The sequence below is a fragment of the Puma concolor genome, chromosome A2 (assembly GCF_028749965.1).
Source record: "Puma concolor isolate L17-30 chromosome A2, mPumCon1.1.hap2, whole genome shotgun sequence".
Taxonomy (NCBI): domain Eukaryota; kingdom Metazoa; phylum Chordata; class Mammalia; order Carnivora; family Felidae; genus Puma; species Puma concolor.
Window position 1 is genome coordinate 8,233,355 of NC_141668.1, and position 22,070 is coordinate 8,255,424.

The 22,070-nt window shown below is 45.6% G+C and overlaps 1 protein-coding gene across 1 annotated transcript in view; it reads right to left on the minus strand.

Moving 5' to 3' along the window:
- The window catches only part of CNTNAP2 (contactin associated protein 2), a 1,981,254-nt gene that overhangs the window by 22,334 nt on the left and 1,936,850 nt on the right, over positions 1-22,070 (minus strand). Inside the window, exon 22 of the mRNA XM_086687667.1 lies at positions 10,858-11,097. Coding sequence (XP_086543793.1) covers positions 10,858-11,097 — 240 coding nt within the window. The remainder of the gene's footprint in view (positions 1-10,857; positions 11,098-22,070) is intronic.

Below are 22,070 nucleotides of genomic sequence, written 5' to 3' on the forward strand. Positions count from 1 at the left end.
AGTGAGGACAGCCAGGGACAGATCTGGGAGAGGCGGGGCTCCAAGGATGGGGCCAGGTGTGATGGGGTCGGGGTGGGGGGGGGCATGCAGAGCACAGAGAACAACAGAATCCTAACCTTCTTGGCTTTCAAATCTGTTGCGAGGGACAAGGGGAAAGGAAGACAGCAAGAGAGGTGGGGAAAACCGGACTGAAAGAAGTCCCCGTGAGGCAGGAGAGAAGGGCCTTACACGTTGTCCCAAAGCTGGAGGTTTGAGCCCCTTCGGATTTTTCCCCAGTGGAGTTGTAGAAAGTTAGAGAGTCCTGGTTAGGGAAGAATGGAAGCTTTGGGGGAAGGCAGCCCTCTGCCCCTGTCAGGTGCGGGAGCCACTAGGAAGTAGCAGGTGTGAGGAGGGGACGGTGTGCAGGGGTGAGGCTGAAAGGGGGTAGCACCCTGCTGCCCACACCTGAGCCACCTATGTCCCTCATATCTTCACCACGGCCCCCGTGGCTTTGCAAAGCACAAGCCCGCCAGCTCTGTTCTTGCAGTGACTTGGAAAGGCTGTGTGGGCTCTCGAGGCTTCTCAGGTGCCTTGGTTAAAAGTATTCATGCCAAGACACTGCATCTGGAATCTGCCATCTGGGAGGTGCGGTCAAGAGTGAGCCCTGGGCTTGGACCTTAGATTTGTTAACTTTGGTTCACATTTCTCTGTGAGAGGATGTCATACACACGCCAGTAATGAAAATGAGATCACTGAACATTCAAATCACAAAGTTAAAGAGCAGTGGATATATATTCAAAGAAGTCAAGATAAAAACATCTGGGAAAAGAAAATAGAAACATGATAGAATAAATAAATCCAGAGCTGGTTCTTTGAGAAAAAAAAAAAAAGTCAGATACTCTAAGAAGAAAAGGGGAAAACCCTAAACCTAGTATAAGATATTTGACTAAGAAAGTTTCTAGAAAATGGATACTAATTATAAAAACTTATTTTGTTCCACTCTATGGAAATGAATTTGAAAACCTAGATTAAAAGCACAAATTTCTGGAAGAATACAATATAACAGAAATTATTATAGATGAGAAAGCAAATCTAATGAAACCAATTATCATAAAGGAAACTGGGGGTTGTCAAAGAGGTATGCCCACTAAAAAACAAACGAGAACAAGCCAGTAGGCTCCATTGGTTTTACGGGTTAAGTCTATTAAACAATTTTTTTTAACGTTTATTCATTTTTGAGAGAGAGACAGAGCGTTAGCAGGGGAGGGGCAGAGAGAGAGGGAGACAGAATCTGAAGCAGGCTCCAGGCTCCGAGCTGTCAGCACAGAGCCTGACGCGGGGCTGGAACTCACCAACCGTGAGATTATGACCTGAGCCGCACACTTAACCAACTGAGCCACCCAGGCGCCCCGGGAGTGAGTCTATTAAACTTACAAGGTACAGGGGACGCTCCAAGGCTATTTATATCCTTGCCACAGACAGTGAGGTCGTTGGGCCCAAAGCATCGGCATCACCTGGGGGCTTGTCAGAAAAGCAGGCTCTCAAACCCATCTCTGCCCAACTCAACCTTACTCATCAATTTCCCCAGGGGATTCTTAGTTCAATTTAAGTTTGGATGACACTTGTTTGTTACTCCGCGAGTTGGAGGGTAATGGACAAACCCAGTATGGTGTGGCTAGGGATCACAAGACTGAAATCTGATGTCGCCAAGGCTGAGTTCTTGTCGGGAAGCTCTAAAGAAACATTTGTTTCCAAGCTCGTTCTTGTTGTTGGCAGAACTCAGCCTTTGTGGTTGCAGCAGGGAGGTCCAGGTTTTCTTTCTGGTCAGTGTGAGACTGCTCTCCTAGAGGCCTCCCACATTTCTTGCAGGATGGCTCCTTTTTATGAAGCTGGCCTAAGTTTATAAAACCCATATCTGCACCCTCCTCCCCCAGCCAAAAAGTAAAAGGATGCTATAAACATATTTCACCCAAGAATTATTAACGTCAAAAACAAACAAAAACCAAACTACTAACCTAAACGAAGTGTGAGTAAAATTACTTTAGTTATACCTTGAGTCAGCGCCTCTCCATGACTGAATGTGGTTAATGTTAGGAATGAACGCTCGGTTCACGATTTGGAGATCTATTGCTATAATTCACCCCATTACTTTATCCAAGAACATGATCGTGCCCATAGATGTTGAAATGGCATTAGATACCATTCAACACCCAACTCTGCTAAGACTTACCCAAGCAAGAATCCTTAAAATGTGAATATGTGTATGATAGGTTACACATCAGGTAGGATTCAAAGATGGCCCTTGTTGTACACATACCTCATCTCGCTTATATTTAATCAAGCATTCATCTGGGTGCTGCTGTAATTTGGTGCCAAAGTAACTCACCTTAAGACGAGGTTTTTTTCTGTGTTTGTTTTTGTTTTTAATTGCTTTTGGGTTTTGTGCCTCGACAAAAAAGGGAAACAACTGAGGAGTTTATCAGGAAATGTTTTAAAGGTATATCTACATGAATATTGAATAACGGGGAGGGAAGACAATAAATGGAAAGACATTTGCTTGCTGGGCAGGGAAATATTATTTGCATAGGTGTCAATTATCCTGCAATTACTTTACACATACAATTCAATCTCAATCAAATTTTAGAGAATCCCAACGAAATGACAGGAATTCTAACATCACGTGGGAAGCGTCAGTGTGTAAGGATAGGAAAATTTTGAAAAAAGCATGAAAAGGAAACCAACCTTATGAAATATCAACTACGGGTATAAAAGCTGAATCATCATCACCGCTTGCTCCCGTCTCATGAAGAATCAGATCAACGCGATAGATCAGGGAGTCCAGACACCTGGGTGGTTCGGTCGGTTAGGTGTCTGACTCTTGATTTCGGCTCAGGCCATGATCTCACAGTTTGTGAGTTCGAGCCTCTTGTCGGGCTCTGTGCTCACAGTGAGGAGCCTGCCTGGGATTCTCTCTCTCCCTCTCTCCCTGCCCTTCCCCTGCCTGCAAGCTCTTTCTCTCTCTCTCAAAATAAATAAACTTAAAAGACTAAAATTAAAAAGGGCAATTGTGACTATGATAAAGGCAGGGGAGAGGACAGGAGCTCACCCACAGTGCCAGAACACCTGGCTGGCCAGCTGGAAAAAAATAAAGTGGGATTCCTACCTTCCTCCTTCCATCCAAATAAATTCGAGGCAGATTAAATGTGTAAATCTTACAAATAAAACAAAGCCATTAGAAAAATATGTGAAATAATTAAAATAATTTCTGAATGGAGGGGGCATGACATAAAACCCAAACGCCACGAAACACTGTGTATTTCATCCTCTAAAATTTAAAAATATTTACATGGAAAGAAACCCTCATACACTCAAAAACTAGAGATCACACTAGGAAATCATTCAGCCATGTCGTAAAATACTAATTTACTCAACACATAAAGGATTCTTGTAAGCCAAGTAGGAAATGACCAGCAAGCAAAGAGGAAAGGATATAAATATGTAAATAATTCTTTGGTCAAAGAATGGAAACAGGCCACAGCAAAATAACCACGAGTGACTCGTTAACATACGCAAAGAGACTTAGTCTCTCTCGTGATTAATGAAACCCAAATTAAAACAATTAAAATTCTTTTTTTTTTTTTTTTTTCAAATAAGATAGAGCAAAATTCAAAAGAGCATTCCCATGTCCTGGGTTGGCGAATGTGTGGGGAAGGAAACATCCATATCTGACTGGATTGGAGGTCCTGTACTTGTGGAGGGTGATATAGAACAGCTACCAAAATTAAAAACGCATCCCCCCAACCCAGTGAAATCATGTGTAGAAAGCTATTCATTATGGAAACAAAAGTTGGGAACAACGTCAATGACCCTGTGACTGCAAATCGGTAACTCTGGTATCGCCCGTGACTTAGGCTTACATAAATACGTCGGGGGCTTCTACAGCAAAGGACAATTTGGACCCTTTGCAGGAAGAGCACGCATTTAAAAAGGGGGGTGATAATTATTCCTTGCACTTGAATAAACGTGTACTGTTTTGGTCACCGAAGGATACAAAACCCACAAAATGTAATAAAAAAGATTAGGTATCAGAGATTAAATGCATTAATCATGCAATCTTAGCGTAAGGATGAAAACAGGGATCTGCTCGGAAATGATTACGATGTAATTATAAGAGCTGGAACAATTATTTTAAGTGCTTGCAGGTGGTACAGAAAACCAACTACCAGCTTGTAATTATGGAGAAAACCGAATAGATAGATGCAGCTTTATTTTTTTTTAATTTTTTTTTTTTAACATTTATCCATTTTTGAGAGTGAGAGAGACAGAGCAGGAGTGGGGGAGGGGCAGAGAGAGAGGGAGACCCAGAATCTGAAGCGGGCTCCAGGCTCCGAGCTGTCAGCACAGAGCCCGATACGGGGCTTGAACCCACGAACTGTGAGATCATGACCTGAGAGGAAGTTGGACCCTTAACCGACTGAGCCACCCAGGCGCCCTGATAGAGGCAGCTTTAAAATGTTCGCTACAGGGGCGCCTGGGTGGCGCAGTCGGTTAAGCGTCCGACTTCAGCCAGGTCATGATCTCGCGGTCCGTGAGTTCGAGCCCCGCGTCGGGCTCTGGGCTGATGGCTCAGAGCCTGGAGTCTGTTTCCGATTCTGTGTCTCCCTCTCTCTCTGCCCCTCCCCCGTTCATGCTCTGTCTCTCTCTGTCCCAAAAATAACTAAACGTTGAAAAAAAAAATTTTTAAATGTTCGCTACATCCATACTCCTTTGCCCATAAAGATACAAAAATATTTTATCTTCAGACGGTGGAAAGGACATTTGGAATATAGACAGGAAACCGAGTCATTAAAACTCATGGCAGTAGAGGCGGGGCGCCTTTAGAAATCACCTTGCTCTCTCCAGCGCTAAAATACCTTTGAGGGTTGCAACCTCAGACTTCCTGGCCAGTGCCTGGGGAGCCGTATTCTGGGATCTGACAGGCAAGGGGCTGCTATACTGAGCCACCGCAAGGACCTTAACCACCCGACCGAGCCACGCGGGGCCCCTCTAAGTTAATATTTTACAAAAGAGCCCACGTTGTGGCCTTTGGTCCTGATGTATTCGGTACCCAATGTCGTGAATGGGATAAAACGCCCCAACACTTGAGATGCACGCGTCATGAAGCAGCTCGACACGCAGTTTGGAGTCGTTAACTTAGCGTGGAAATTTATGGCATCAGACTCCTGGATTTGTTTTTTTCTGGTGTTTGTTTTGTTTTTGTAGTTTGCAGAATGCTCCCTGCCATCTGCAGTTGTCTTTCTGCGGGCAAATCCGTGCCATTTTAAGGAAATGAGATTCTGCGAATGTGACCAAGAGAAAAAACCGAGCCCGTAATTCTGAGAGGGGAATCACAGCAATTTTCTGGTGCTCTGTGACCTTTAAATAAATTGCAGCCCAGAGCTAGGGTTTGTTTTTTCTACCTTGCAACCACTGTTCTAAAAAAATATTCTAACAACCATAATGATGTGCTTTAGAAACAGACTATACCTGTTCTCAGAGGGGGGAAACTGGGCAGGAAAAAGATTGAGTGGATGCTTCTGATACAGAATCGGTTTAAATAAAATCAACATCATTTTGTTTGCTATTTTCCTCTTTAAAAACTACACTCGACCAGCCCCATACTAGGCCCTTGTGTTTGTGACGGTGCTGTTATAACTGTCCAGTGTTTTCCAGAAAACTCCAATCACGTGGGAACCAGCTTCACCTTTTTGTTTTTGCCAAAGCCGTGTAAAACCTACTATTTATTTGCTTATTTTCACTAAATTGACCCCATTTCTTTTTTTAATGTCCTTCCTCCCTCCCTCCCTCCCTCCCTCCCTCCCTCCCTCCCTCCCTTCCTTCCTTCCTTCCTTCCTTCCTTCCTTCCTTCCTTCCTTTCTTTTTCTTTCTTTTTGAGAGAGAGGGAGACACAGAATCTGAAGCAGGCTCCAGGCTCTGAGCTGCCAGCAAAGAGCCCGACGTGGGGCTCGAACTCATGGACCGTGAGATCATGACCTGAGCCAAAGTTGGACACTTCGAATGAGCCACAGAGATGCCCCTAAATTGACCCAATTTCTTAGATGAGTAAATGCACTGATTACACTTTATATCCCTACCAGGTAATTCCATTGCCTGTCAAGACTGTTCTTTTTTATTAGCAAGGGTGGCAGGCCTAGAGCTACATGGAGACTTTCTCTTTGACGAGATTGGAAGGCCTGAAAGAGAAGTGAACAGGAAACAACACTATGTTGTATAACGCCTTGTCTCTTTTCTTCCCGTAAGGATCTAGCGACCCCCTATCGAGGCCCCCATGTTGCACTGCTCCAGGGGCCACAGACTGCAATGCAAATGGCATCCCTTAGAGTTTTGCAGTGCACAGCCTGACCAACCATCAATGTCCCTCACTTAGGAAAACAGTGACAGAGCCCCAAAAGGCTTTACAGAGGGAATGGATAGCTTAGCATGTCATGGAAGAGAAAAAGGATCGTATCGCATTAAGCCAGCATCCCTTGGAACACATTTTGCTGGGTCTGTCATTTGGCATCATCGAAGATGTAAGAAAATGTAAGAGAGCAGAAAGAAAACAAGATCTAAGAGTGGAGGTTGTGAATTCTGATTTCCAGGTCTCTGCAAAGCAAATGTCCTGGGGTGAGTATGTAGTGAGTAGACCTACTTCGTCACTAAGATCCCTGTAATCCTAAGGACTCCCTATTCTCCATAAATGCACCTACTTTATTTTAAAGCAGCATTCCCCCCCCCCATATCTTTTCATATTAAGTTTGCCAGCTCATTCAAAACACTGAAAAAATAATTTGACATTTTCCTCAAACTGAGGCCCCTTCCTGGGTGCAGCCATTTCTATCATGACACACTTACGTGAGAGCCACGGATTGTGGCCCCACTCGGTGGGCTTCGTGTTTGTTTGGCTTCAGTCTATTTTTCCAGTTGTAAGTAGGCCGATGGGACTTCTCTGCCTTGGTGAGCTTCCTAACAAAATGGTCAGAGGAACCCAGCCTTTTGTAAGCTTACCACTATGGCCTTTTAATTTGTGATTTCACCACGTAACGGCTTCATACAAACCTCCAGAGTGCTTGCCTTAACTGGTCACGAGTGCAGCTTGGATGTCGGGATTTTTAAAAGCTGACCAGGTTAGTCAAAGGTGCATCTGAGAGCGAGAACCACTGCATCGGATAAGTGCTTCAAACTTTAATGTGCATGAGTCACCTGGGAATCTTGCTAAAATGTAGATGCTGATTTGGTGCAGCTGAGGTGGGGGCCTGGGAGTCTGCATTTCTTTCTTTTTTTTTTTTTAAGAATTTTAAAAACGTTTTTATATTTTAGAGAGAGACAGAGATAGCAGGGGAGGGGCAGAGAAAGAGGGAGACACAGAATCCGAAGCAGGCTCCAGGCTCCGAGCTGTCAGCACAGAGCCCGAACCGGGGCTTGAACCCACGAACTGTGAGATCATGACCTGAGCCAAAGTCAGACGCTTAACTGGCTGAGCCCCCCAGGTGCCCCAGATTCTGCATTTCTAACAAGCTTCCAGGGAAATACGTGGCTGGTGGAGGACCACACTTTCTAAGGCTCTAGATGAATCGATCTACTTCTAAGTGTCCTTTTTCTCAAACCAGGACTAATTAGCTCTCACTTTCACTCTTGTCCTGTCCTGTACCTACGGAGACTCGGGCAGCACACGACTTACAGGCGATGATGGTAGTTTTGTGTATATACTGTCGTTTCTGAATGTCTGACAGCGAAGATTCATGTGGAAATAGAGTAAGAAAGGTCATCTGAAAGAAAGCAAAAGGCTCCCCCCAAAGTAGGGGGCAAATTGCTGATATAGGGGCTCACTTAGAACCCCAGAATTGGTACAAAGAGGATTTGAAGCTGAGGACGTTTGGGATGCATCAGATATAGAAAGAAATCTTTTTGGAATTTCCTTTATCTGACTAAAAGTAGGAATTTCTGGGAAATGAGACTGCCATTCTCTCTTCTGGGTGGCTTTTACTTCCAGGAAGGAGACTGAGAGTAAACTTACTACAAGTGCTCTCTCCAGGGGACTTTAATGGCCTTGAAGAAGCCAGAAAGACCATTCATATTTGTATGAACAAGCATTATCACACTTTCTTATCTCCTGTTTTTTTTTTTTCTTTTAGAAACCCACTTGTTATTCCTATAGAGGCCTTTTCTCTACTATGTAAGGCATTTAAGCATCTGGCTTCAGCCATTTATTGAGTTTTTCTCTTGTAAGCCCCTGAACGCATACGAATACATTTCTTCTCCTGTTAATCTGCTTTTTATCAGTTTAATTTGCAGGCCCCCGTGGATATAACATAAGAGAATAGAGGAAAAGGTCTTCCTCTCTGACACTACGCCACTGGAGGCTGCTATTAAGTAACCTCCCCTTATCTGGGTCTTTCTCTGTTCCCTATTCAGCCCGCCACCCCCATTCTCTCTCATTTACCTAAAAGAAAAAAAGAAATCAAATCTTGTTATCTAAATAAGCCTTCTGCCTCATAGGTCATAAGCTGTTTTCTGTCCCTTTAATAAAGCTCATGAGACAGACACACATACTCCTTTAAAAGCATTCCCCCAATCATGGAAGTGGCTGATGAGATCCATGCAGTGACCGGTCAACACCAGGGGAGAGCTGTGCCCCAGTGCCAGTGGAAATTTTCTGCAAAAGGGACCTTAGATGACGTAGTGCAACCATGATATCTGGGTTGCAGTAACGTTCCCTACACACATTTTCATCATATCCGTCAAAAAGAATGAGACTGTCCCGCGGAAAGCGTGATTTTTAAACAACAAATGAACTCAAACTCTCTGGCCCCTACAACTGTATCTCTCAGACCGTAAAGCAGGCACTTTACTAATTAAAGCACACTGAATGTGAGCTCCTATCGGCCCAAAGTAGCATCTAGAGGCTTTTGAAACTGGCCTCTTGGCAGCCGACTTAGACCACACACGCTCACGACTCGTGCACCTGTAGCAGCCCAAGAGCCTGAGCGTTTCAAAGATCCTGTGTTGCCTTGGTCTGCTCTGGCATCTGGAGGAATTTATCTGAGAAATCTCTGTTCCTCTATGGTCCTGACATAGGTCTTTTCTCAGCTCATATTTTCACTCCTCCTTTTCTTCTTTTGGCATTAGGAATGCTTTCTTTTGTTCAGGTCAGCCCAAGAGGAAAAACCAGCCTGCTGCGTAATCCTGACAACAGTCATAAAAGAGAATTCTTTATAAGTGCCCTTGGCACACAGCACCCCTCATCATGTTATAGGAATCCATGTGCGAGGAACAAAGAGGATTGTTTCATCTGTAAATTGGCTATTCTGCCAGTGGGGCAATTCTGGCTTTTTTCAAAGCTTTGTAAAGCTTAGCGGCACAAATCCCGGCAAGGAATCACAGTGACGAGAAGGGCACCGAAACTGATAAACACGGGGTACAGGCTGGAGTATGCGTAAAGTAATCAAACACATGATGTTTACATGATGAACAGTTATGGATCAGAAGTTAGGGTTGGGGAGGGTTTGGGAGCCTTTACTGGACATTCAAGCATCATGGCAAATCGTGTCTAACGCGATAACAACATTATTGCCGCTAAACTTTTTAAAAGCTTGCTACGTGTCTATCACCATTTTAACTGCTTTCAATATATCATCCCATGTAGAATTCTGTGAACTGGGTCTTATAATCTCCATTAAAAAAATGTTTATTTATTTTGACACAGAGGGAGAGAACACGAGCAGGGGAGGGGCAGAGAGAGAGGGAGAGAGAATCTCAAGCAGGAGACACAGAGAGAGAACATGAGCAGGGGAGGGGCAGAGAGGGAGAGAGAGTCTTAAGCAGGCTCCTTGCTGTCAGCATGGAGCCCAACATGGGGCTCGATCCCACGAACCGTGAGATCATGACCTGAACCCCAATCAAGAGTCGGACACTTAACTGACTGAGCCACCCAGGTGCCTCTTATGACTCCCATTTTATTCACGAGGAAACTGAGGAAACAGGTCTATGTTTAACCTGCTAATGAGAGGCAGTGATAGTGCTGGAACCCAGGCCTCCAGCCACATTGCCTCCACCGTCCTCTTCCTGTTTTTAGCTTGGGGAACATTACACATTGCTTCGGACACCCACGGGCTCTTATGTGGAGGTGCTGTGGAGATCGCACCCCACTCTTCACCTCATGGTGACAAAGTACAGGCTTGGAGAGGTGATCCAACGGACCCAAGGTCAGGCTGAGTAGAGCAGAGAACAAAGACCTATGGCTCTCCACCACTCGCTGTCATGGGGACCGTGAAGTTCCTCCCAATTAATTTTGCAGCCAAGAGTCGCCCTTTATTGTAGGCCTGTGCTTTCAAATTACATGTCTGGGCACCTGCAGGAGTGAGACTAAATCCACAGGGTTTTGCAAGCTTACACGCACCCCTTGGGACCTGGAAGGCTACGGGATTATGCACATAGATACACGGTCAGGAGAGGAATCTCTGTGTTGCTTTAGGTAAAGCTTGCCCCCTGGCCTTGGACTGTGGGGCTGCAGTGACTCATAAAGGCGTAAGTAGGGGAAGTGACGCATCGGGTCATCTGACAGTCACCTCGCAGACCTCGGTTTAGCATCTCCTAATTCCACTTAAATGAGTCAATAGTTCCCGCGTGCCTTACCTTATCTCCTTCTGGCTCCGAGCGAGGCTGACAGTGGTAACTTTTGCACACGTGGTTATGTGCTAAGCACTCTTGGGCTCACCCATTCCTTCACACTCTTAATCCTCCAACAACCTCACCAGCGAGGTTCTGTTATAACCCCATTTTGCAGATGAAGAAACCGAGGTTTAAGGAAATAAAGCAACCTGGCCAAGCCTGCCTTACCTGAATCCAAGTGGTCTAAGTGCCAGGGGTCGGTGGCAGACGACATGGGTGAGAGGGTCAGCGGGGAGGCCCCACAGTTGGACTCCACCAGCTCGCCCTGAATGTGGACGTGAGCGGAGGCGTTGGTCTGCCTCAAGGCCGCCTTGAGAGGTGCAATCTGGTTGAACTGGACCCTGGAGAGGCAGCCGGTGAATCCCGGGGTGTTGTATTTGTGAATCTCTTGGTCAATCTTCCCTGTTTCTAAAAGATAAAGAAAGAGAAAATAAAAATCGTCTCCCACTCACTGTATTCCGGCGGTAAAATATCCTCGCCTTTGATGCCTGTGTCCAAACCTTACTCTCAGGTTTCAGTGCGAGATGTTACATTCTTTCAGATGAAATATTAATGACTCGGCAAGGCTCAGGGCTGGAGACTTCGCTGTAAAAGAACCTCTGCGTTGCCAGAGATTGTGTAGGGTGAGGAGAATACGACTCTATTTGTTACAATAAAATGCACATATAATTACCTTCTGGATACCTGCGGTATTGTTAGAACTAACAACACTCACGTGGTTCTGATTGATTTTTCTCCTTCTCTTTTCCCTCTTACATATATTGAACAAGGCTCCCTGCTCAGCCCTCCTGGTGAATTATGGTTCTGTTTTGTACCTCTTTCTTATTTTCTTCTTCTTCTTCAGAATCCTTTATTAAAAAAAAAAAAAAAAAAAGAGTTCCCATAGCCTATAGAACGGAGCGTTTTCTTTCTTCAGCGTCCAATCCCCTCGGAATTCTGAGGTTTATAGAAACCCAGCTAGTATCCGATGGATGTTTTGGAAGTCAGGAAACTTTCCCGACTCAAGTCACAAATAAACACACGCACTTAAGAATCGCTACCTTCCCCCGCTGTGTGTGCTTAACGTCTTCCTAAACTAACATTCAAACCAGAGGGGAATCGAGCAGAGGCATTTCCAATGTACTGTTTCAATTAATGTAACCACACGTTGTCTTACCAGTTAGATCAGTAAAAGCAAGTGTCTCTTCCACCCTCTGCCCTGAGTTTTACAATCTGTGTAGCAGATTGGGAACTTGTTAGAAATGCCGGGTGGTGGTGGTGGGGGGGGGGGCTGGCAATCTGGGCTTTCACAAGCCCTCCAGGGGCCCCTGCAGCCCGCTAAGGCTGGAGAGCCACGGGCACAGACACTGATGGCATAGCGTGACCAACCCAGGTGGTGGGCAAATGCACCCTCAGAGAAGAACAGAGCAACTTGTGTTCCGGACGGGATGTTATGCCAACCCGCCGACTGTCTTTTACCACCAGGAACAAGGATGTGAGACATTTACCCTTCCGGTGGAGCTGTGAAAAACACCGACTTGGGGAAACAGAAGGCCACCTACTTCTTTAAAAAGTTGAATTCGGAGCAGGTGATGTCTCTTACTGGGGAAGGAACCCAGGTGAAGCAGTCTTGTATAAACATTTACTTCCCGTCAATGAAAGAATAAATCAGTAGAGAAGGGAGCTTCTCGGCGCTGGAGGCAGAAGGGGATGTACTGATTATTCATCATGTTAAGGAATCGGTTCAAGGGCTGACCTGTCCTAGTCCAATGGAGAGTGGTACTTCCAAAAGGGGCTTACTTAGACAAGTCCGTAAAGAGATTTTAATGAACCGTTCTCCCTATTTTCCTCCTGCAGTCAATTTCAGCCTGTGATTCTGAGCTAGACCATGATTCAATTAGCAGGGGGAGGCAGAAGGTACCTGGGACTGTAAACAAAATTCCCACACTCAGGATGTCTCCTAAGGGTTCCCCTGATGACCAGAAAGAGGCTCTGGTCCCACTGATCCCTCGCTGGCTGTTCTCTTCTTCCTCCTCTGCTTTCTTGTCGATAATTGCAGGCTTATTGGATGGATGAGTTCATTGATTCATTGGATGAATTCACTGATTGATTCTTTGTCTCCTGGTCTGATATCAGAATTCCTTGTCCTGGGTTCACCAACTTGCCTTCCAGGAAAAGAGCTCATATATTTGGTTTCTATCCCCTCCTTCTAGTGATCTGCCTCCCTTGAAACATCCCCAGACCAAGGAGACGCAGGGTAACTCCCTGTTCCCAGATTGGAAGGGAGACCTCTGCTCCTTGCTTTCCCAAATTCCTATCTGGCTAACATCTGTGGTCGAGGCACCAGAACAGTGGCTGCTTGGTGGTGGAGCCCAAGTTCCATTGGTTCCCATCTGCTGCTTTTCGTCCATAGATGGAGAATTCGTGTTAGCCTGTCCAGCCTTGGAGTATGGCTTCAGAAGGAAGAATTTGGGGGCTGGTAGCTCCTACCATCTGGTGAGACCTCAATTCAATTCAATTCAATTCAATTCAATTCATTGCATGTACTCACTGCCTGGCCACAGGAGCAGGAAGACAGAGATAAATACAGAAGTTGACCGTAAGTAGCTCCCAACCTAGGTGGGGAAACATGCAAATAACAAAGCGATACAACTGAACAAGTGCTGCGTAATAACAAGAGTTAACGTTTACTGAACCTTTATAACCATATGCTTTATACAAATGCTAGATATTTTATACAAATTAGACATTTAATTCCTAGAACAACTCTATGGAAAAGGGAGCATTACTATCCCTATGGAATGTATGAGAAAACTGAGGCGTACGGGGCTAGGGAGGCAGGCAGACGGGCACCAGAGCCTCTGGGACACTGTGATTTTCTGAGCTGAGAAGCAAACCATGTATTTGGCAAAATTATCAAAGTCTATGGTAAGCCTGGGAAGCCAGTTTACACGGGGCTCTGGATAGCACTTCGGGAGAGGTAACACGAGGGCGGGTTTTGTTTTTGTTTTGTGGTAAGGATGCTTTAACAGGAAGTCTACCCCCGAATGCATTTGGAAGTATGCCATACGATATCGTGAACCCTGGGCACTGTGCTGGGTGGCAGCTCTCTTGCATTCACGTTGCGTAAGTGAAAAAATAATGTGCCCTTTGACCAACACCCCACAGCCCCTTTGGTGACCAGCATTCTACTCTCTGCTTCTGGGAGTTTGACTAGTTTAGATTTCCCAATACACGTGGGATCATGTAGTTTGTTCTGTGCCTGGCTTATTTCACTGAGTGTACTGTCCTCTGAGTTCATCCATGTTGTAGCAAATGGCAGGATTTCCTTCTTTTTGAAGGCTGTAGAGTATTCCACCGTGTGTGTATGCTACACTTTGTTTATCCATTCATCCATCGTTGGACACTTAAATTATTTTAAAGTTTTTTTTTAACATTTATTTATTTTTGAGAGACAGAAAGAGACAGAGCACAAGCAGTGGGAGGGACACAGACACACACACACACACACACACACACACACACACACACACACACAGAATCTGAAACAGACTCCAGGCTCTGAGCTGTCAGCACACAGCCCAACACGGGGCTCGAACCCACAAACTGTGAGATCATGACCTGAGCCGAAGTCAGATGCTTAACCGACGGAGCCACCCAGGCGCCCCACCTGGTTTTCAAGTTATTGTTATGGTAAACAATGCTGCAACGAACACGGGAGTGCAGATATCTCTTCGTGATCCTGATTTCTCTCGGGTATATACACACTGGAAGCGAGACTACTGGATCACAGGGTCGTTGTTCTCCTTCTAGGTTTTGAGGAACCGCCATGGCGGTGGCACCATTCTACGTTCCCGCCAATTTCTCCACACCTTCACCAACGCTTGTCTCGTTTAGAAGTAGGTTTTGAGAATAAAAGGAAAGAGAACTCCAGGTCGAGTGTGTCAGGGGGGTTAGCTATGTTCTGCTACTGGCGGGAGCGTGATGCGCTCAGAGCTCAGGGCCATATTGGGAAGAGCCTTGACTGCCACGTGAAGATGCCCGTATTTAAGGCGGAGACTCCGTGGTTGAAGCTGCCGAGGACCGTGATGGGAACAGTGTTAGAAAGGTGGTTCTAGTGGCAGTGTAGTGCGTGCACTGAGCAAGTAAGCGGTCGTGTGAGCCCCCCAGGGCTGCAAACTCCTAAGACAGGCGTCCTTCTCTTTGCCGTCGGGCTGAGACAGGGTCAGGCCGTGGATGTGGGTAAGCGCCTCGTCTGTCACCAGCGCTCTCTTGCCCTTTGCTAAGCCGTGAGATCATCTGTAGTGAATCAGTTTTGATTCTGTTGCCTCTGCTGGAGATGTGGGTAATGAACTTCTGACTCAAGCTTTACTTCACAGAGTCCCACACAGCTCACATGGCTTTCTGAACTTGGCGTAGGGCGAGCTTCCCTATCACACACGGAAAATGAGCACTTTCAAAGCCATATCTGCCTGAAGGCTCCCAGTTTGACAGGGGGTGCCCATTTCTTTTTTTTTTTTTTTGAGAGAGCGTGAGGGAGCATGAGCGGGGGGAGGGGCGGAGAGAGAGGGAGAGAGAGAATCCCAAGCAGCCTCCCCGCTGTCAGCACAGAGCCCGACGCGGGGCTCGAACTCACGAACCATGAGATCATGACCTGAGTCGAAGCCGGACGCTTACGGACTGAGCCACCCAGGGGCCCCGGGGTCCCCATTTCTTAAAGACGGGTCCTCTCCTGAATGTCTCGCTCTGAGATAACAGACACAAGGCAGATGGCCAGAGGGGGTCCCAGGAAGGGGGTGTAGGTGGTGGATCAGGGACCCCCGGACGGTGGGAAGGAGCTGTGAGCGGCCAGCGAACGCGTCAGCGGGGTGGGCGCAGGGTGGGGGCTGGGCTGCAAGCACGAGGCCTGGGGGGTGAACTGGGGCTTTCTCCTCTCCTCAGCACTCCTACACTCTGCTGGCTCACTCCTGTGGCTTTTCCTCTTCCCAGGTTTGCTCCCTTTCGGGGAAAATCCCCAGTGTTTCAACCGTTTTCCTTGCCCGAAAGGCGACTGGGTCACAGAAGCAAGAGTTCGGACGCCCAGGAGAGCAGCACCAACATTTCCAAGTCGGATGGCGTTCCAAGTGTAGTTGAGGTTGGCTGAGACCCATTCCGCTCTGGAGTCTTCAGGTTCAGGAGGTTCCCACTCTGGGCCGCGGGATAATTGTAACATGAACAGTTTGTACTGTGGGCCCGAAATGGCACACACGTGAGGTACTGTGTTGAGCATGTCGTGCGGTCTCCCAACAACCCTCGGAGCGAGATTATCCCCTCTTCCCAGACGAGGAAACTGAGGCATCGAGAAGTTAAGGCTTTGCTAACGAATGAACATGTACGTTTCATATACAGAGAAGTCAGATATTTTATTCTCAATTTCGCTCTCTCTCAAAATAAAAAAAACAACAAACACAGACCATATCATGTTGTTTTTATATTTACTTGGATTTTGGCATTTCTAGTCAGGGACTCTATAAATTGTGAAAGTGAAGTTAAAAAAAATTTTTTTTTTTTAACGGCTATTAGAGACCGCTCCAAGACCATGTTTCGTTAGCAACTTAGCCAGTAATAAAGTTTTAAAAAATGCAATGAACTGATGTCAAAACGTTGCCAGCATCAATGAAGGCACCGGTAAGTTCTGTAGATGCTTCTCTGGGATAAAAATCCATCTTTCTTAAGAGCATCTAACACATGATAGTAAAGCTATTATTGCTTTGGTGTGTTTGAGCTCATTACAGGTGAATTGCGTTCATCTGTAAAACTGACTGAACGGGTCGCACGCTGAATCACATACCACAGCTCGATTCAACGTAAGAAACTACTCTCCCCATGGAGTCTTCTCGGCCAAGGCATCAAGGCGGTGGGGGGGGGACGGGACACCTGCTTTAAAGAATGCAAATCATAGAAATGCAGTACAGGCACTTCTGAAGTTATGCCCTCAAGCTGTAATTAGTACTTTAATATCTTACATTAATGATTGGGTTAATGATATCTTTACTTGAATATCTTACATTAATGATGTGGGTTATCGAAAATAGCCCACTAAAAACATGACCCAATTCCAGGTAAAACCTTACAATGAAAGGAGCACGAGGCAGCGAGGACATGTGCCAGCTTGATGGTGGCATTACGTGCCTCCCGGCTTCCCGTCTTCAGCTGCTGAATACCAAACGGTGTGGCGAGAGAGGAGAGGGGGACGGGGCACCGGAACCAGCCACAGCCGGCCCCACTGATGGCAGAACCGTGCGGGGACCTTGCGGACGACTGTGGACACGGCCTCCGTGACTGGACATCCAGATGCCAGCTCCTCCAGTGACAGCTCTCATCTTCCTTAGAGACTAAACTCATCTGTCTATTCTTGTGTGCCCATGGGGCCCTATTCATCAGCTGCGTTTTGTTCTGTTTTACACTTTCTAGAATTTCCTCTCAATATTCTTTTTGGTGGGGGTAAGGATGGGATGTGACGAACTACCCCTGTGAAACTCAATGTTTTTACTTTTTATGAAAGAGGGCCAAAAGATGTTAGAGTGTCAGCGAGACCCGGTTTAAAGCTTTTTTTAAAAAAATGTTTTATTTAGCTTTGAGAGAGAGACAGAGTGCGAGTGGGGGTGGGGCGGAGAGGAGGAGACGCAGAATCTGAAGCAGGCTCCAGGCTCTGAGCTGTCAGCACAGACCTGGATGCGGGGCTCGAACCCATGGCCCGTGAGATTATGACCTGAGCCAAAGTTGGATGCTTAACTGAGACACTCAGGTGCCCTCCTCGAATGAAAACTTTTGATGAGGGGTCTCTTGTGTGCTCGTCACTGTGTTAGGGGCTGGAGAGTCAACTTTTCAGAATCTGTGGGAGGGACAGAGAGGGCAGACCCGGGTGCCAGCCCACGGAGCTCACCTTTGCTCTGCAGAGACTCAGGTGCAGCTGGCCATGGGGCACTGTCCCCTCTATTCCCTCCCTCTGCTCCTGGGGGAATTTTCCCACGGGTGGCACTGGGGGGGGGTGCCCTTAGGTCATTCAAGGGCTGGGTATTAAGTAACATGTGATCATAGGGCGAGGAATATGTTCTTCCCATTCTGTTTTCATCCTCCAAAAAGAGGGTGTCAGGTTGGGACTGGAGTATCTTTTCCAGCACTCCAACACTTGCTAGTTTCTCATTTTATTTTATTTTATTTTATTTTATTTTATTTTATTTTATTTTATTTTATTTTATCTTATCTTATCTTATTTTATTTTATCTTATTTTATCTTATTTTATTTTTTAAAACAAGTTTTTTTTTTTTTTTTTAAGTTTATTTATTTTTGAGAGAGAGAAAGCAGGGAGGGGCAGAAAGAAAGGGAGAGACTCCCAGACAGGTCCCACACCATCGGCGTGGAGCCTGACGTGGGGCTTGAACCTGGGAACCAGGAGATCATGACCTGAGCCAAAACCAAGAGTCGGACACTTAACCAGCTAAGTGCCCCAGCTAGTTTCTCTTTTTAACAGCAGGCCTCAGACCTGAACGCTCCTGCAGACAACAGGGCTGAATTTCCTAACATTTCCAGAGTGTTGTATTTTTTTTTTTTTAATGTTTATTTATTTTTGAGAGTGTGAGTGGGGGAGGGCCAGAGAGGGAGACACAGAATCGGAAGCAGGCTCCAGGCTCTGAGCTGTCAGCACAGAGCCCGACGTGGGGCTCGAACTCATGGACCTGAGCTGAAGTCGGATGCCCAACCGACTGAGCCACCCAGGTGCCCCCAGAGTGTTGTATTTTTACCACTGCTGTATCGTAGTGATACTCATATTTCACTGTATGGTTGAACTGCAAAATTTCCTCATAACACGTTCTCCTTTGAACATAAATTTGTTTAGGTGAAAAGGGGGAGTCCATTCAAAGAACAATGTTAAATAAATAACATAAAGAAGGTAACCCGACGTGGCAAAATTGTAAGCAGAGAAGGCAAAACATTGTGCCATTGGCTCTCAAATTACTGTTCTTAGGGGAATATTCTGAGGAGGAACTTGGTGTTCCTCCAAACCCCTTGATATTTGGCCTTTAGCACCTCTGTTCTACTCACATGAAATTCCTTTTTCTTCCTCTCTCCACACCTAGTACCTGTGATCATCCGCCACTTTAGGACATCAGAGGTCTCCAGTCTCTAAAGAAGAGAGCTCCAGATGGTTTCTTCGGCTACCTGGCCCCGGTGTGTTCTTTCCCCGTCCAGACGGGCCACAAACCTGAATTTGTGTCTCTACTAGATTTACGGTTTCCTTGAGAGCAGACCCCGAAAGTTGGCTATCTTTGTGTTCCGCAAGATGTCTAAAATTCCCTCTTGTTCAGAGCGATCAGCCAGGGACGGGATGCGTGACGATAACTGTGACTGTATATCAAGACAGTCTGTCATCCACACTTTGGTCGTGCAGGATGGCAGCAAACACCGTAGAAATTCGGTTACGGCAAAGTTCATTGTAGGCCAACGTTTATCAGCTTCGTGGGGTCAACAGGTGTGGAATGTGGCTTTGAGAGAGGATGGGGAAGTAGGAAATGTAGATCTCATACAGCTTTATATTTATATACATGTTTTATATTTGTATTTACATGTATATTTACATATATAATGTTTATTTACTTTTGAGAGGGGGAAGAGGCAGAGAGAGAGGGAGACGCACAATCTAAAGCAGGCTCCAGGCTCCCAGCTGTCAGCACAGAGCCCGACGCGGGGCTCGAACCCACAAACCGCGAGATCATGACCTGAGCTGAAGTGGGAGGCTTAACCGACGGGGCCACCCAGGCACGCCATATATATTTACGTATATAAAGGTCTTTATAAATGAACAGACTCTGTGTTTATATATTTATATGCATTTGTTTCCAGAAGTACTTTCACTGGGAAATCTATCTCACTGAAAATGCACTCATCTTTGAAAACTTAGTTGTGTTGCTCTTACAGTGACGCTCATCTACGAAGGCTGAATATCCATTACTCTCTACACCCTCCTCCAGCCTCAAGCGTGGAGTAGCGGTTATATGGAATAAGCAGGGAGTGGGTTTGAAATCACCGCCTGAGTGAAGGTTTAAATAATTCTTGGAATATCAGCCTGAAACGAGAAGGCTGAGCAGTCACCTGATACACACTTGGAAACACGAGCTGGGCTGACAGGCACCTTAAATGGTGACTCTGGGGGTTAGGGCTGAGCATCCGAGTCTCAACTGACAGAGAGCTGGACGCAGTTGATCAGGTCGGATACAACTTTCTCATTTGGTCATAGCTGCACGGATGGGAGCCTGAATGGATCAGGGGGATAAGTAAATGGGAAATAACCACAACTATAAGAAACTTCAAAAAAGAGGGGGAAGAAAGCAAAAAAAAAGCTAAGAGTGTCAATCTAAGAAAGCAAAATACAACCACATAAACGTCATTCCTCCATTCTAACACCATCGGGTGATAAACCTTAGGGCGCTGAAATGTTAGATTCTAACAGGCTAAATTTTTTGATCGGTGACATCTTCCTGACCAGCTGCCTTTCCAAAGGTGCACAGACAGCTAGAATTAAATCCGTATACATAACTGATGTATAGAATTCTATACTATGACGTTTTACTAGTCCCTGAAAGACACTAATGAAATTTCGCTGTATTTATTAATATGCTTTTCTCTCTTATGGAGGAAGGCGGGACTAAAATATGCAGGTGTAATTTAAATAGCTCTTGACCTGTGACAAATGTAACTCAGTTACAAAGAGGCCATCTGCTGGGAGAGGCAGACTTTTTCCTCCTACACTGCAAATCTTTTTCTAAGGCTTAATAAAACAAAACTGGATTCTTTTCAGAAACAGTAATAAAAAGAAATATCTTAACGTGAAGATGTGAGCCTACTACGTTATTTTGCGAAAAGATGAAGTATTACATTTTTGTTTGTATAAACTTATTACAGTCCTTGAACTTTTGGGGGACATACACATAGGTTGAAATTATCATTCCCTATCCTAAATTCTTTAAATAAATTTTTTTTTAAACATTGACTTATTTTTGAGAGACAGAGAGAGACAGAGCACAAGCAGGGGAAGGGCAGAGAGAGAGGGAGACACAGAATCCGAAGCAGGCTCCAGGCTCTGAGCTGTCAGCACAGAGCCTGATGTGGGACTCAAACTCATGAACTGTGAGATCATGACCTGAGCTGAAGTGGGATGCTTAGCCGACTGAGCCACCCAGGAGCCCCTCCCTATCCTAAATTCTAATCTGAGAACTACAAACTTATGATCCCTGGTTAATATAAGCCAGTTGTGATTATAAAACAAAGAGAAGATAGGCTCCCTGAGCTGTTTCCAAAATAGCACACATTTGGCATCATCTAAAAGATAAAATTTTCACTTTCTCCTGAATGTTTCAAGTTGTCAGACGTGAGACAGAAAGCCTGGTGCCCCTTTCCTGCAGCCTGGGGTGCCCTGCTGCACAGCATGACTTTTCAGGGCTAAGAATAACAGGCTTTGCTGAAAGTAACAAGACCTTTCAGAAAAATGGATGTACCTGTCAGTCAAACCACAGAGCAGGGTGCTGGGGCTTCATTAGAAGGGCAGGTCTGATTTTTACCTCTCAAAATCTTAGTAAATAGAAGCGATGTGGCTTAGCTATTTGCTACTGGAGAACAGAACACTAATGTGTTTCCCATGAGTTGGAAATGAACAGACCTGCTTCTTACTCTCCGGGTTTTATTCCACTTTTCCTTTTGCATTTTAAGTTGTGAGCAGCAGAAATAGAATCCTACGTACAACGTTACCAAACTGAAATGTCGTACAAGAAATAGAATCCTACGTACAACGTTACCAAACTGAAATGTCGTACAGAAAAATAATTTCTTCCGTGTGTGCTCTGCTTCTGCTAAACCTTTTTTTTTTTTTTTTTTTTTTTTTTTTTAAGGCTTTGGAAAGCCCTATTACACTAACCAACACCATAAGGAGAGTGAGTTTTAGCTTCTACCTTTTCCTGAATTCCTCTCCAAACCACTGAAGAGTATTCCAGCCAAGACCAGCCCAGGGCCATTGGAAGCTTGGGGAGCAGGGGAGTTTGGGGCAATGGGGAAAGGAGGAGGGAAGGGTGTGAGGCATCTGTGTCACAAGCAGCCTAAGTGGAGGCTAGGAAAAGTGTGTTAACGAGTCTGTGTATTTCCAGATTATGTCAAATAGAATGATTCCGCAAAATAAAAAGGGGTTTCTTTCCTTTGTTCTCACTGGTATTGTAATTCCTACCCAGGGGGCGTCTAAAGCTGTCTTAACCCAGGAGGAAAAAAAAAACCCTGTGAGAGCTAAGATTGCACGAAAGCCTGACCATCAAAGCATTAGGAAATGGACATTGAGGTAGGGGTCGAAGGCAATGGTCTTCTCAGGGCAATTAGA